Here is a 12,720-nt window from a genome sequence, read left to right as displayed (position 1 = left end):
CTGACTTGGTGATTGGGAGATAGGTGGAGGGTGGAGCTTCAGAAACAAAACTGACTTGGTGATTGGGAGATAGGTGGAGGGTGGAGCTTCAGGCCAAAACAAAAAATTACAACATAAACATCAGTTGAGGGCTGCAACTCCTCTTTTTAAACTGGAACATCCTAGCTTGAGTGCTGTTGTCAGTGACATAAGTATTTGAAATGAACATGATTTTTAAATGTCTGTTGACATATCGGGGTCATTTTATGATTTGTTTTATTATTGCTCTTACATACAGCTCCTTTAAGTCTGCAACCAGGAGAAACTAGCAAACTCTGGGAGAACGTCATTTTAGTTACTATCAGTTTTATTAACATGCAAATACACACAGAACAGTTGTCATATACCACTCACCTACAGAACAAATATGCAATTCAATTGTCTGTAAGTTTTCGTTCAATTGGGTATATTCTCACTGATGTCGCATCACATGTGACACAAATTGCCAGTTTTGATTACCTATGTACTGTGTCATTGACCTTGGTTCACGCTTCCCTGTTACAAGTCCAGTGTGTGCAGGAAACGGTCTCATTGGCTGCATGAGCTTTTAATTTCCCCTTGATTAAGTCTAATCAAAGATGTATGCGAAGGGAACAGGCCAGAACGTTGGGACTGTGGTTGCTCTGTCGCTTACCTTTTGTTGGCACTCTCAGCGCTTACAAACAGCCGCTGTCATTGATTGAGTTTTTTTGAAACTTGTTTATTTCATACCACAATCAGGATATGAAGACCACTGAAGATAAACAGATTACTTTAATTTTAAATCAGCAAAGAGTGGCTTCCTTATGCTCTGTCGGAAATGACATTACTGCACGCCCACTGATAAATTACAGTTAAACGGGGCCGAATGTGAAACGGTGTGTGTGTGTGTGTGTGTGTGTGTGTGTGTGTGTGTGTGTGTGTGTGTGTGTGTGTGTGTGTGTGTGTGTGTGTGTGTGTGTGTGTGTGTGTGTGTGTGTGTGTGTGTGTGTGTGTGTGTGTGTGAACCTTGAGAGGTTGAGTACAGAATAATCATTTTTGATGAAGTTGAATGTTTTGTCCAGAACCATCTGTTTTGTGTTTCATATTGCTGCCACATTAATGCTCTGTTGATCTTTTAAAACTTCAGCCCCTAATATAGTAATATGGAGTGTTTTTTGTTTTCTTCTCTTCAGACTTGCTGTCATGACAGTAATGTATTCTGTCAAGGCTAGTTTCAGGCGAATGAATATCAATGATATCTCCGTCGCAACACAGTATTGTGTGCTGTGTTTGTTCCAGGTGATGAAACTGCGTAAGTTGGCTCAGCAGATCGCCAACTGTCGCCAGTGTCTGGAGCGCTCCAGTGCCCTCATCACGCAGGCTGAACAGAGCCTGAAGGAGAATGACCACGCTCGCTTCCTGCAGTCTGCCAGGAACGTGGCAGAAAGGTGGGTGATGTACAGACCGGATTCGGTTGGAGTTGGGAAATTGCGTAAAATGTAATAAAAACAAAATACAACGATTTGAAAATCCTTCTCAACCTATATTCAATTGAACACACTACAAAGACAACATATTTAATGTTCAAACTGATAAACTTAATTGTTTTTTGCCAAATAATAATTCACTTAGAATTGGCTGCAACACGTCCAGTAGAAGTTGGGAAAGGTGGCAAAAAATACTGAGAAAGCTGAGAAAAGCTCATCAAACACCTATTTGGAACATCCCACATGTGATCAGGCTAATTGGGAACAGGTGGGTACCATGATTGGGTATAAAAGGAGCCTCCCCAAACACGCTCAGTCATTCACAAGCAAGGATGGGGCGAGGGTCACCACTTTGTCCACAACTGCGTGAGAAAATAGTTGAACAGTTTAAGAACAACATTTCTCAAAGCAAAATTGCAAAGAATTTAGGGATTTCAACATCTACGGTCCATAATATCATCAAAAGGTTCAGAGAATCTGGTGAAACCAAGACTGAATGGCCGTGACCTTCGATCCATCAGACGGCACTGCCTTAAAAACCGACATGAGTGTGTAAAGGATATCCCCAAATGGGCTCAGGAAAACTTCAGAAAACCACTGTCAGTAAGTACAGTTCGTCACTACATCAGTAAGTGCGGGTTAAAACTCTACCATGCAAAGCAAAACCCATGTATGAACAACATCCAGAAACGCTGCCGGGTTATCTGGGCCCGAGCTCATGTAAAATGGACTGATGCACAATGGAAAAGTGTTTTGTGGTCTGATGAGTCCACTTTTCAAATTGTTTTTGGAAACTGGACGTCGTGTCCTCCGGTCCAAAGAGGAAGCGGAACCATCCGGACTGTTATCAACGCAAAGTTCAAAAGTCAGCATCTGTGATGGTATGGGGGTGCATTAGTTCCCATGGCATGGGTGACTTACATTTCTGTGAAGGAACATAAATGCTGAAAAGTACATACAGATTTTGGAGCAACATATGCTGCCATCCAAGCGACGTCTTTTTCATGGACGCCGCTGCTTATTTCAGCAAGACAATGCCAATCCACATTCTGCACGTGTTACAACAGCAAGTCAATTATTATTTGAAAAATAAAATAAAGTTTATGAGTTTGAGAATTAAATATGTTGTCTTTGTAGTGTATTCAATTCAATATGGGTTGAAAAGGATTCGGTTTGTACAAAGACAAAAATATCATTTCTGTATCACTTCTTTACTCGTTTAATAATAAAGAAGAAGCTTTTATACTATTGAGTTGCTTCACTTGTAATGCTGAGTTCTTGTGTTTTCAACCCCCATCCTATAGCAGTTTTTGTATTAATAACAGTATAACTTGTACTCGCCTGCACCAACAACAGAGTGGTTTGGTTTAATTTGATTTATTCTCTGCAGTGTATCTAGTCGTCTCGCCTTGTTTCACGATACACAAATAGACTTACATTTAATCTATCTGACAACATGACTTTGTTTGAAGTTTTAAATCAGATCTTCTCCCTAGAATGGGTTTTGGTCTATTAGATTTTTACCTCTGTAATCCAGTTGAAAGGCCGCCGGTGAAATCAGCTTTGCATCAGGCATATCCAGCTCCTGCGATCAATGTCAGGCCTCTGTTAAAAATCATCTATCACCGAAGGGCCAGCCCTGCAGTTCCAGTTTTCCTTCTTACCGTCTTTGTTTTCTTCATCCCACCCCCTGCTTTGAGGCAAAACTTCTTTTGCACTGTTTTTTTTTACAGACAAAGATGTAAATGAGAAATTAAAGCATCTTTTATTTGGCTCCACATTTTCCCTCTGAGCACCTGGCTCTGTTGACCAACTCGTTTTACTTGGTTGAGGAGCCAGGGTCTAAAGTGTCGGTACTGCTGTGTGCTTCACTCTTTCCTCTTCCGTGAAACGCTGCCAAAGCTGTGGTTCAGACTGGCTCCTGCCACCAGCAGGAGTCCACCCAACTTTCCATGAAGCTATAGAGACAGCAGAGTAAGTGTTTTCAGTGTGCACTTGGTGTCTCTGACAACACAGAGTTGGTGGTATTCAGTATGGGGTTGGGTGCAGATTCCCTATTTACACCTACAGTTGTCAAACCCTAACATTGTTTATTTTATCTCTCTTCCCACCCCCCCTTTCTGTCTTTTCCTCCTCCCCTCTTCTCCATTCATCACCTGACGTCGGCTATCTCCTCCGTCGCCACACTTCTGCTGACTTCTCGCGTTCGCAATCCCATATCCTGTTCGCCCTCCAGGGTTGCCATGGCAACAGCTTCCTCCCAAGTACTCATCCCTGATGTCAACTTGAACGAGGCGTTTGACAACTTTGCTCTCGACTTCTCCCGAGAAAAGAAGATTCTTGAGGGACTGGATTACCTAACAGGTAACTCAAGCTGATCTCATCTTTCCACCATGAAGTAGACTGTCTTTAATGTCTTTCTTTCTTTCTTTCTTTTTAAGTTTGATCAAGTTAAAGGCCATTGTTGGGTAGCAAACCCTTCAAATAACCGTATGCTTTTTAAAGATAGATTTCTCTTGCTGGTCACAATGTTTCCAATACATTGATATTAGAAAGCCGAGTGAGATGATCACACAGAACATTATCAGACCTTGAAAAGTAAACATGTACTCTTCAGAGGCAGAGGCATTTCCTGCCCCTGTGTTTGAAGAAATGCTTCATGCATCTAAATTTTGTCCTTTAGGACCTTTTATACTTTTATTTCATACAATCATGCTGTGTTTGTTTGTTTTTTTGTTTTTTTTTTCCTGTGTAGCCCCTAACCCACCATCCATCAGAGATGAGCTGTGCACCGCCTCCCATGACACCATCACTGTTCACTGGACGTCAGAGGACGAGTTCAGCGTCACCTCCTATGAGCTGCAGTACACCATCTACACGGGCCAGACCAACTTCATCAGTGAGTCAAATATACACAAACACATATACAAACACTGAGTGACCCATGTTTTCATATTCTAGTTTAATTTGATGTAAGAATAGAGAGCCAGGCAGAATTGGTTAAGTAAGCTGTTATTTTTGATGTTTTTTCTTTTTATGCAATTTGAGCCGGTGCAGGTCTAGCGCGGGCGGTAAAGCATTTAACTTTCTGATGGAAGCTCGTTCGATCCTGATTTCCTCAGTTTACATTTCAGATTTTCTCTGGACAAGGTCCTGAATTTCACATTACGATGAAGTAAAGAGTTTCGCAATCCCACAATCACAAACAACCAAAAACAACCTTTTATGTTTTCTTTTGTTAGTAAGAACGGAAAATATGTTGCAGAAAAATTAATGTTAGCACCTGGGGCAATCACGCTACGTCAAACCTGACATCTCCTTCCAGTCACTGACATCTTTGATACACTCAAAACGTCTACCCATGTCCCCCAAATGTTCAATAGATGCAAAAGGACCAGGGTTCATGGTCCCTGCCTCCATAGAACTGGATCAGTACTTAGATATTTATGTCAAAATAAACAAGTGTAAGAAGTCATGCATTCTCTATCATCTGGAAAATTCTCAGAGACAACAGGGATTATACTAAATCCAACTAAATTGAATTGCTACATCAATAAAATAACATATTACCTTTTCTCTCGGGTATTAACACTCTGTTTAACAAACATTAGCAATGAATGACTCCTTTAAGTCATTTTAAATTGGGTTCTTTTGACTCATGTTGTTGTAAATTTCCCCAGCTTTTACCATCAAGACAGATGTATATGTGCCTCCACACAGTCATACGTATGCACTACAAAATAATGTGATTTTTTTTTTTAAATGTATACCTTCTTGTACAACCTAGATTTCCGTCCATTTTTAGTATTTGTTGTCCATAATGTTTGACTTTATGACATAGACCTTTATCAGGAGAACTCTTATATAGTAGATAGTAGATGTGCAAAAACTCTGTAAATGAGAATTATCACAGCTTCTGTTCTTTAAGGCCTGCACTTATTCAGAGACTTTGTCTGAATTATCAGGGGTTTAGAAATGAAATGATTTATATTTGAAATATTTTGCAAGCCTTCTTTTTCTTTTTTATCTTTTGGAACAACAAAGCCTGTCAGCATCTGTCAGTTGTAATCTGGCAAAATGCTGCCATGATGAAAGTGTCTAATTCAGTGCTTTTTTTTGCTTTAATTTGAGGTAAACCGCAAAGAGATGCAATCACGTTCCAGTCTGTAGAAATAAATAGGTCAGTCCTACAAACGCTTTTCAGATGTGACATCGGTTTCATGCAGATGTCTATGCAAGCATTCATACACAAGGATGAAATCATAACAAGACTTCAGCCAAGCCCACCTCCATGATTGAATAGATTTTTGCTGCGGTAGAAATTTGGAAAGGATAAATATATATCTATATATGCATTTGAATGAGTGACAAATAGACAAGATAATGGTGTATGGGAGGGGGGAAATCACCACTTACTGATTTGAGGAGGGTGTGATTAATGTACATAATTGAGCACATTCAAGCTTGGGCCTCCTCCCACACACACACACACACACACACACACACACACACACACACACACACACACACACACACACACACACACACATATACACCTGTGCCTCTTTGCTCTTTGATCCTTTCATCATCTCCTCTTCTCTGCTGTGCAGCCTGACATTTCTCCATCTATCTATGCAACTCAAGTGCCCCAGTCATTTGAAACATCAGGATACATTTCATCTGTGTGATCGTCTGAGTAACTCAGATATTCTGCTGCGTGCTGCCACAGAGTCCTCAGAGATTCATAGGAGAAACTGAGAAAGAGAGAAACCCATTTAGCCCGCCATGCCACTTGAGTTTCTACCACAGTATCAAACTTTCCAAGTGGCTAAATGCTCCCAGTTGAGAGCTATCCTGTCTCTCTCTTTTACTCTTGGATTCATCCTCGGCCTCAGCCTTCACATAGGGAGTAGAAGTGGGGTCATGGGGTCTTTTGAACCATGCTTTTTTCCACGATCATCCAAGCATGGCAGTGGAAAATAAAGTCAGCAAGTGAGACCAAATACCGCACACAAATGTAAGCAGCGGTCTAATACCAAACATGACTTCAAGTTTCTCGTACCAGCTCTGTAACTTCCAGCTGTGGCTCGTGAAAAGTTCAAGCATCATTGGCTCTTTTTGTGAGCCATGGATCCAGAAATTGGCCTGGAAATAGTCACAGAGATGTGTGTGTGAGGGACTGTGGAAGAGCCCCACTCCACACACTGACACTTGAACACACTTGCTGTGTGAAAGCACGGCGAGCATGAAGTGTATGATAGCGTAACAGCTGTGTGAAAAAAGACTCGTGTCTGGCTGACTCGTCTATTTATCTGCCAGTCGACATCCTGGATTATCAAATTATACACTTGCCTCTTCAGAATCAGTTGTTTTTCATGTTTCTTTTCAGTCAGAGCCTCGTTAGGAAGTAGGATACTTGACTTAGCAAGTTTAGTTTAGTTGGGAAATAATATCACTAGTTTCACACATGTCGGTTTTTCTGTTCTTCTTTTCTTCTTTTCAGTTCAATTTCCCATGTAGATTTCCCAAATAGATTATTCAGAGTAGTTGTGGTATTATTTAACCAACACAACAGGTTGAACACTTTGAAGGTTGAACATATGTGAAATAAACATGAAATTTGGTAAAAACATGATGAAATCAACCTCTACCTCCAATCATGAATCAGAATGTGTGTGGGTTTTTCTTTTTCCCCGGGCTGTCGTTATGTTCACCGCGTTACCAATATCAGCCCGCTGTCTCCCCCTGCCATCCGTCTTGCATGTGTTCAGTCGGACCCTGGATGTGTTGAAGTATTAACGTGATTATCACAGGAAAGAAATCAGTGAGGCTGTGGTAGCTCAGAGGTTGGTAAAAATGCTTTTAATGCACTTGTCAACAGGGATTCTGTTACAGCTTTAGGGCGAACAGTCTTTGAGGTGGATGCAGCTCCGGCGATATGTAGTCAAATTTAGAAAATAGATGCTTTTGCACAACTGCTTACAAACCCTGGCAAACACACACTTCTGCACTCTGTTTGAGAGGAGTGACACTGAAGCACACCTATGCAGGCACACAAGCAAACACACCGTCACTGTTAGCTCTGTGTTGCATCATCAAAGCAAGCCCACTTCCATTCCCGGGATACTTTGTTGCTGCAGCTCCTTTCCAACGGATACACAAATATACCGTTCATATGCATACACTCGATACATGGATACAATTTGCTCTTCTTATGCTTTCTTTTCACTTCCATTTACGTGTTAAATTACTTCCTCATGTTACTTTGAAGTCAGTTTTCTCAAAAAAAAGGCACATCTTTTGTCAGAAAAACACTTTTCTCAGCTGCAAAATATAGCAATAGCATATTGCTGTGTTCTGACCTAATTTAACAAAAACTGAGAGGCGCTATTGAGATCAAAAGCTTGAACAGCAGAAAGCAGCATGAAGTCCCTGTATCTCCTGAAAGCCCACGTAGCATTGTAGCCTCCTTAAATTCTACAAGAAGCTGATAAAATGACAAGAGGGTGGCATCAATTTGAAGAAGAAAAGACAGCCGTCACTGTAGAACAACAGTCGTACTCCGTGTGGGGGGGGGACTTCATTGTTGAGAGGGCATGTATATGACCAGGCTGAAATGAAGTCCTCATGTCCTTTTTTTTTTACAAAGATGAGAGTTTTTAGAGAAAAGCTCAGGTCAAAATGTAGCTTTCACTCCATCTTTAAAAGTCCCCTCCTCTCATTCATTCTTAAAGCCACCTCTCTTTTAAAGGCCTTGTTTACGTCCTGTGAAGTATTTATATTTACAAGCACACTCTTTGCTATTACTTATGCATGCAGTTTCCATCTTGCTCAATAATTCACCGTGCAGCCTCAACAAAAGGGACAAGGTAAGCCATGAGAGCGCTCTGTTTCTCTGGGTTTCAATTCCCTCGAATTGCTGGGGGTAAGAAAAGAAGAGACAATCAGAAAGATGCTTGCTCTAATTTCAGTTCTCGCTGTAGAGCTGCTAAAACACATGCTTTGGTTGTTTTGTCCATTTTTTAAATTGAAAGTATTGATTGACACATCTGACTTTCCATTTTTTTAATTCATTAGTTCATTTATTTATTTATTTTTAAATTGACACAATTTCCTGACATGTCACGGACATCAATAAAACCTTTTGCCAAAACACCAAAGGAATAAAGACCAAAGCTCCCTTTTAAAACCACATCTTTGCAGCTCGGTTCATAGCAGCTTTATTTAGGGGGTGGAGTAGGACGCTGCTCCCAACTCTACTCCCTTCTTCTGCAGAGGGGGGCTTTTTCAAATTGCTGTTACTGCCCTGCACAACACACTTCACAGCTATTACACATTATGGGAAAGTGGGTGGACCTGCGTGAGATAATGATGAGAAAAGCCATCTAGATTGTTTTGGGGTTTTTTTTGAGTTGGTAATTATTTCATGCATCAAAACATATAGCCTATTCCCAGGGACAAAAATACAACTACAAAGCACAGAAATGCAACTACATGTCAGGTTGACGCTGAGCTAGGTAATTGGTCTCTTGGTAACAATTGTATTTCTTTTCTGATACTTCTTCTTCACTGTTTTCAAGCTGGATAAAAGGATAGACGGACACATTATCATAGCAACATAAGATATGCTTTATTTGCTCATTTGCTATGTCCGAGATAAAAAATATAGACAAAAGGAAGCTCATTACTGCAAGTTACACTGTTCCAGAAGAAATCCAGCACCACCGCCTTGCACTTGGTGCTGTAATTACAGAGCAGCACAAAGTATAAAACTATGACACAGGCCCCCATGTAGGCTACGTGCATAGCTGCCATGCAACTCACACATAAAAATGGCTTCTTTTGCAGCCATCCCTGGCTACTTATGAAAGGTTTCTAGTTCCTGGCAGTGTTTTATTCATTATTTTCATCAAGTTTTAGGTTTAGCTATCATTTTTATGATAACTGCATTGTTATTCAACAGTTTTCTGCATTTTTCACCTGTTGTACACTGATGCACTTCCATGTGATATGCTTGCACTTTTTATGCATTTAACAAAAAATGCATTTATGGCACAATCAGGAAGTTTTATAACAAGTGTTTCAGGTAAATTACAGTAATTTCTACAACTTTCAGCTAGATGTCTCCAGTTTGTAATGAACACCACTCACTTGAAGATCTGAAAAAGGTACTTCTTTAAAATGGACATTATGAAACAGCAGAGCTCCAGTAATCCCAAAATAGCAAGGATGTTAATGTTTAAGTTCATTTCAATTATTCCTCACAAGAAAATAAGCCTTCACATCCCTTTGGAGTCGGTCCTTCCTCTACCCTGAGCTGGGTTTACTTTATCCTCCTTCACTGACCTCAGCGTTTCACATTGGAGACAGTTTACTGCAGACTAGCCCAGCTTCTCCTTTGAATCAGGTTCCCCAGCAGCTCTGGTGATGCTGGTATCGCTCACATTTCAAGACATTTTAATATTAAAGGCCAGCGTACCCTTTTGTCTTAAAGTGCTTACTTGTCATCACTTTGTTCATAGTGACTTACAGTTTCATTTTATTGATATTGCAGAATTGCCCCACGGTGCTTGATCATGATAAAGCTGGTGGAGGGTTAATAGAATCTGTACGTCCACATAAATGTTGCATATCATCGAGAGCCGTCTGGTCTCTTACTGTGAGACGACCCGCTTGAGGTTTGAGGGAAAAGTAACACCCTTTGAAAGTCTTTGTTCCTTTAATATCAATGAAAAAAGGATTCTCAGCAGGACTTGGTGCCTCTGTACAACCTCAAAGCGTCAACAGAACCTTGATGCTAATGCTGTGTGTGTCTTCCAGGCTTGTACAACTCTGCAGACAGCTGGATGATCGTACCGAACATTAAGCAGAACCACTACACAGTGCACGGCTTGCAGAGTGGTACCCGCTACATCTTTTTCGTCAAGGCTATCAACCAGGCAGGAAGCCGCAACAGCGAGCCCGCCCGCCTTAAAACCAACAGTAAGTGAAAGCATATGTGACACTTCTGACGGATTTTCCATGAATATTTAAAAGCCTTAAAACACAAGTAAAACTTTTCTTCTGTGTCAGTCATTAGTGCACGATCTTTATTGATGCTCAGAGACATTTCAAAGAGAGTTGACGGATTCATAAAAGGGTGGCAGATATGATTTAGTTCAGATTCGCTGCTCTTTAATGCTTTACTACTTTAGGAGTGTTATGTGATTGTTACAGACGTGGCGATGGTGCACATAAAAGAAGGAAAGTCCTGCAGCTCAGGAATGGCCCATCGTGTTCTACGAGAGCCGTATTTTCTCTGCTTTTGTTTTGCTTTTGCTGAGCTGCTTTTGTCACGGGTCATTCGGAGACCGTACAAGTGGAGTGGGAGTTTGGTTGCATTGCTGGCAATATGTCGGTCTTGTGCCCTGTGGGTGTGAACTTCCCTCGCGTTTGCCCTTTTTCACCAACTGTAGATGTTTCCAGGAGTAAAAGTCATCCAGTTCACCACCAATTGGACATATTTCTAACATTTATGAAGTGACTCCTAGTAGCTAGATCAGACAGACAATGCGAGTTACACATTCTGCTCGCAGTCAAACTTTTTCATTGATTTATTCCAGTTTCTCCCTGTCCTTTTTCTTAAGGAGCAGGATGTTCACATGACCTGTGAAGTCTCTCAACTTAAAATCCTAATTTTTCCCCAGCCCCCCCTGTAGGTGCAGATTTTATAGAAGTAGATTGAGCTATGTTCATTCTTACATGTCACACTTTTATAGTTCCATCTGAACATGTTAACTATCTTTGTATGTTGGGAGTGATGGGGGACAAACCCAAACATAGCCAAAGAACAGATTTCTTCTTATTTTAACTCAGATTATCATAAATGCTCACTAAAGAAAAATAAATCACATTCGCATGAAATGTGTTTTTAAACGGAGTATGAGGTAATCACTCCAGCTCACCTGTTGCTATTTGCCAAATTCTTTGTATGGATTTATCATGTCTGCTTTTGTAAGTTCACCCTCTCAGTCTGTACAGCTTTTAAACCTCTTTTTGATATTTATAGACCCTCCTCACTGTCAGCTATGATAGCAAAAATAAGTCCACATTCCTCTACATGTACATCCTTATCCAGAAGCCAGGAGCAGCTCTCAGGGGCACCTGGATTTTCAGCTATGTCTTGTCAGAGCGGCAGCAGGAAAGCTGCAGCTGGAAGAGGGAGAAAGATAGCAGTTTACAGGAGTTTTCTCAACTTATCTGGGGTTTGCTTCCGTGGTTAATTTAAGAGGTGTTAGTAGAAGGATCCGGTAAACATTGCACAAGAGTGCTTTTCTTATTTTTCCACTCCTACTCACCTGTCAGCTTACTGTGACTTGTGCAGTAGCTTCACTTTTAGAGTCATTGCTGCACTACGTGTTGCAAGGCTCAGACCTGCAGTAGCACCAACACCAGCACCCCCATCGCTCTTCTTTTTTACAGAACTGCTGGATGTTTGCCACCTTCTTTTTTTTGTCACTGACGCTTTCTTAACCTTTGTAGTAAATCTCTAAGGAAGGGAAACTGTTTTTTGGCACATACGCAGTAGGAGAGTTGTTTTCTTACCAAGGTGAATATGTTATTTTCTTTTTTCTCATCATCCCACTGAAGCTGGATTCTCAGCTGCAGAACTACGTCCCAGTGTTGAATGTTGTATCTTTTGATAGGGCTTCCCTTCAGAAATATAGAAAAACAAAATAAAAGAAGCAAAGATTAAGAAACTGAGACGATACATAAACATGCTGTCGGTGGAACCAGTTAGGTTAGAGTCTGCAGGAAAATCCACCATAAATCCATCATAGACATATAACCTGGTTCACATCAAGGATAAGACATTGCAATGTACCTTTTTAAAATATGTCCACAAGATCCCTCACAGTGTATTTTGTGGAATTATTACCAAAGCTCAGCTATGGCACAAGATAAGCACAAATGTCACTTGATCCTCCTCACTGAGAGTTCAGTTTAAGGGTTTAAGTTTAGAGTTTAAGGAGCTGGAAACACTTTGATCAGACAAAGCTATGGGGATTTCCTTTCTTCCCACTCAAACACACCCTCACCTTTAACCCATTCCAAATCTGAATCTGTTATTGTGTTATCCACTTTAAAAAGTCTTGTGTGTTGCTGCTCGTGTTGCGTCAGCTACTGCACAGCTCTGACCTGAAGCGTAAAGGCAGAACAAGCAGAAAAACTACAACTATGCACCAGCTGCTGT

General features: G+C 40.8%; 1 protein-coding gene across 3 annotated transcripts in view; it reads left to right on the top strand.

The window, feature by feature from the left end:
* mid2 (midline 2) overlaps nt 1-12,720 on the top strand; it is a 117,610-nt gene that overhangs the window by 83,150 nt on the left and 21,740 nt on the right. For 2 of the 3 annotated variants that reach the window (XM_061725447.1, XM_061725445.1), the window contains 4 exons: nt 1,300-1,448; nt 3,724-3,851; nt 4,243-4,386; nt 10,308-10,469. In XM_061725447.1, the coding sequence (XP_061581431.1) occupies nt 1,300-1,448; nt 3,724-3,851; nt 4,243-4,386; nt 10,308-10,469 (583 nt within the window). Of the gene's footprint in view, nt 1-1,275; nt 1,449-3,723; nt 3,852-4,242; nt 4,387-10,307; nt 10,470-12,720 lie in introns of all 3 variants that reach the window. The other variant, XM_061725446.1, reaches the window with a different exon arrangement.

This window comes from Cololabis saira, chromosome 7 (genome assembly GCF_033807715.1).
Source record: "Cololabis saira isolate AMF1-May2022 chromosome 7, fColSai1.1, whole genome shotgun sequence".
NCBI lineage: Eukaryota > Metazoa > Chordata > Actinopteri > Beloniformes > Belonidae > Cololabis > Cololabis saira.
This window is presented reverse-complemented; position numbering and strand designations above follow the sequence as displayed.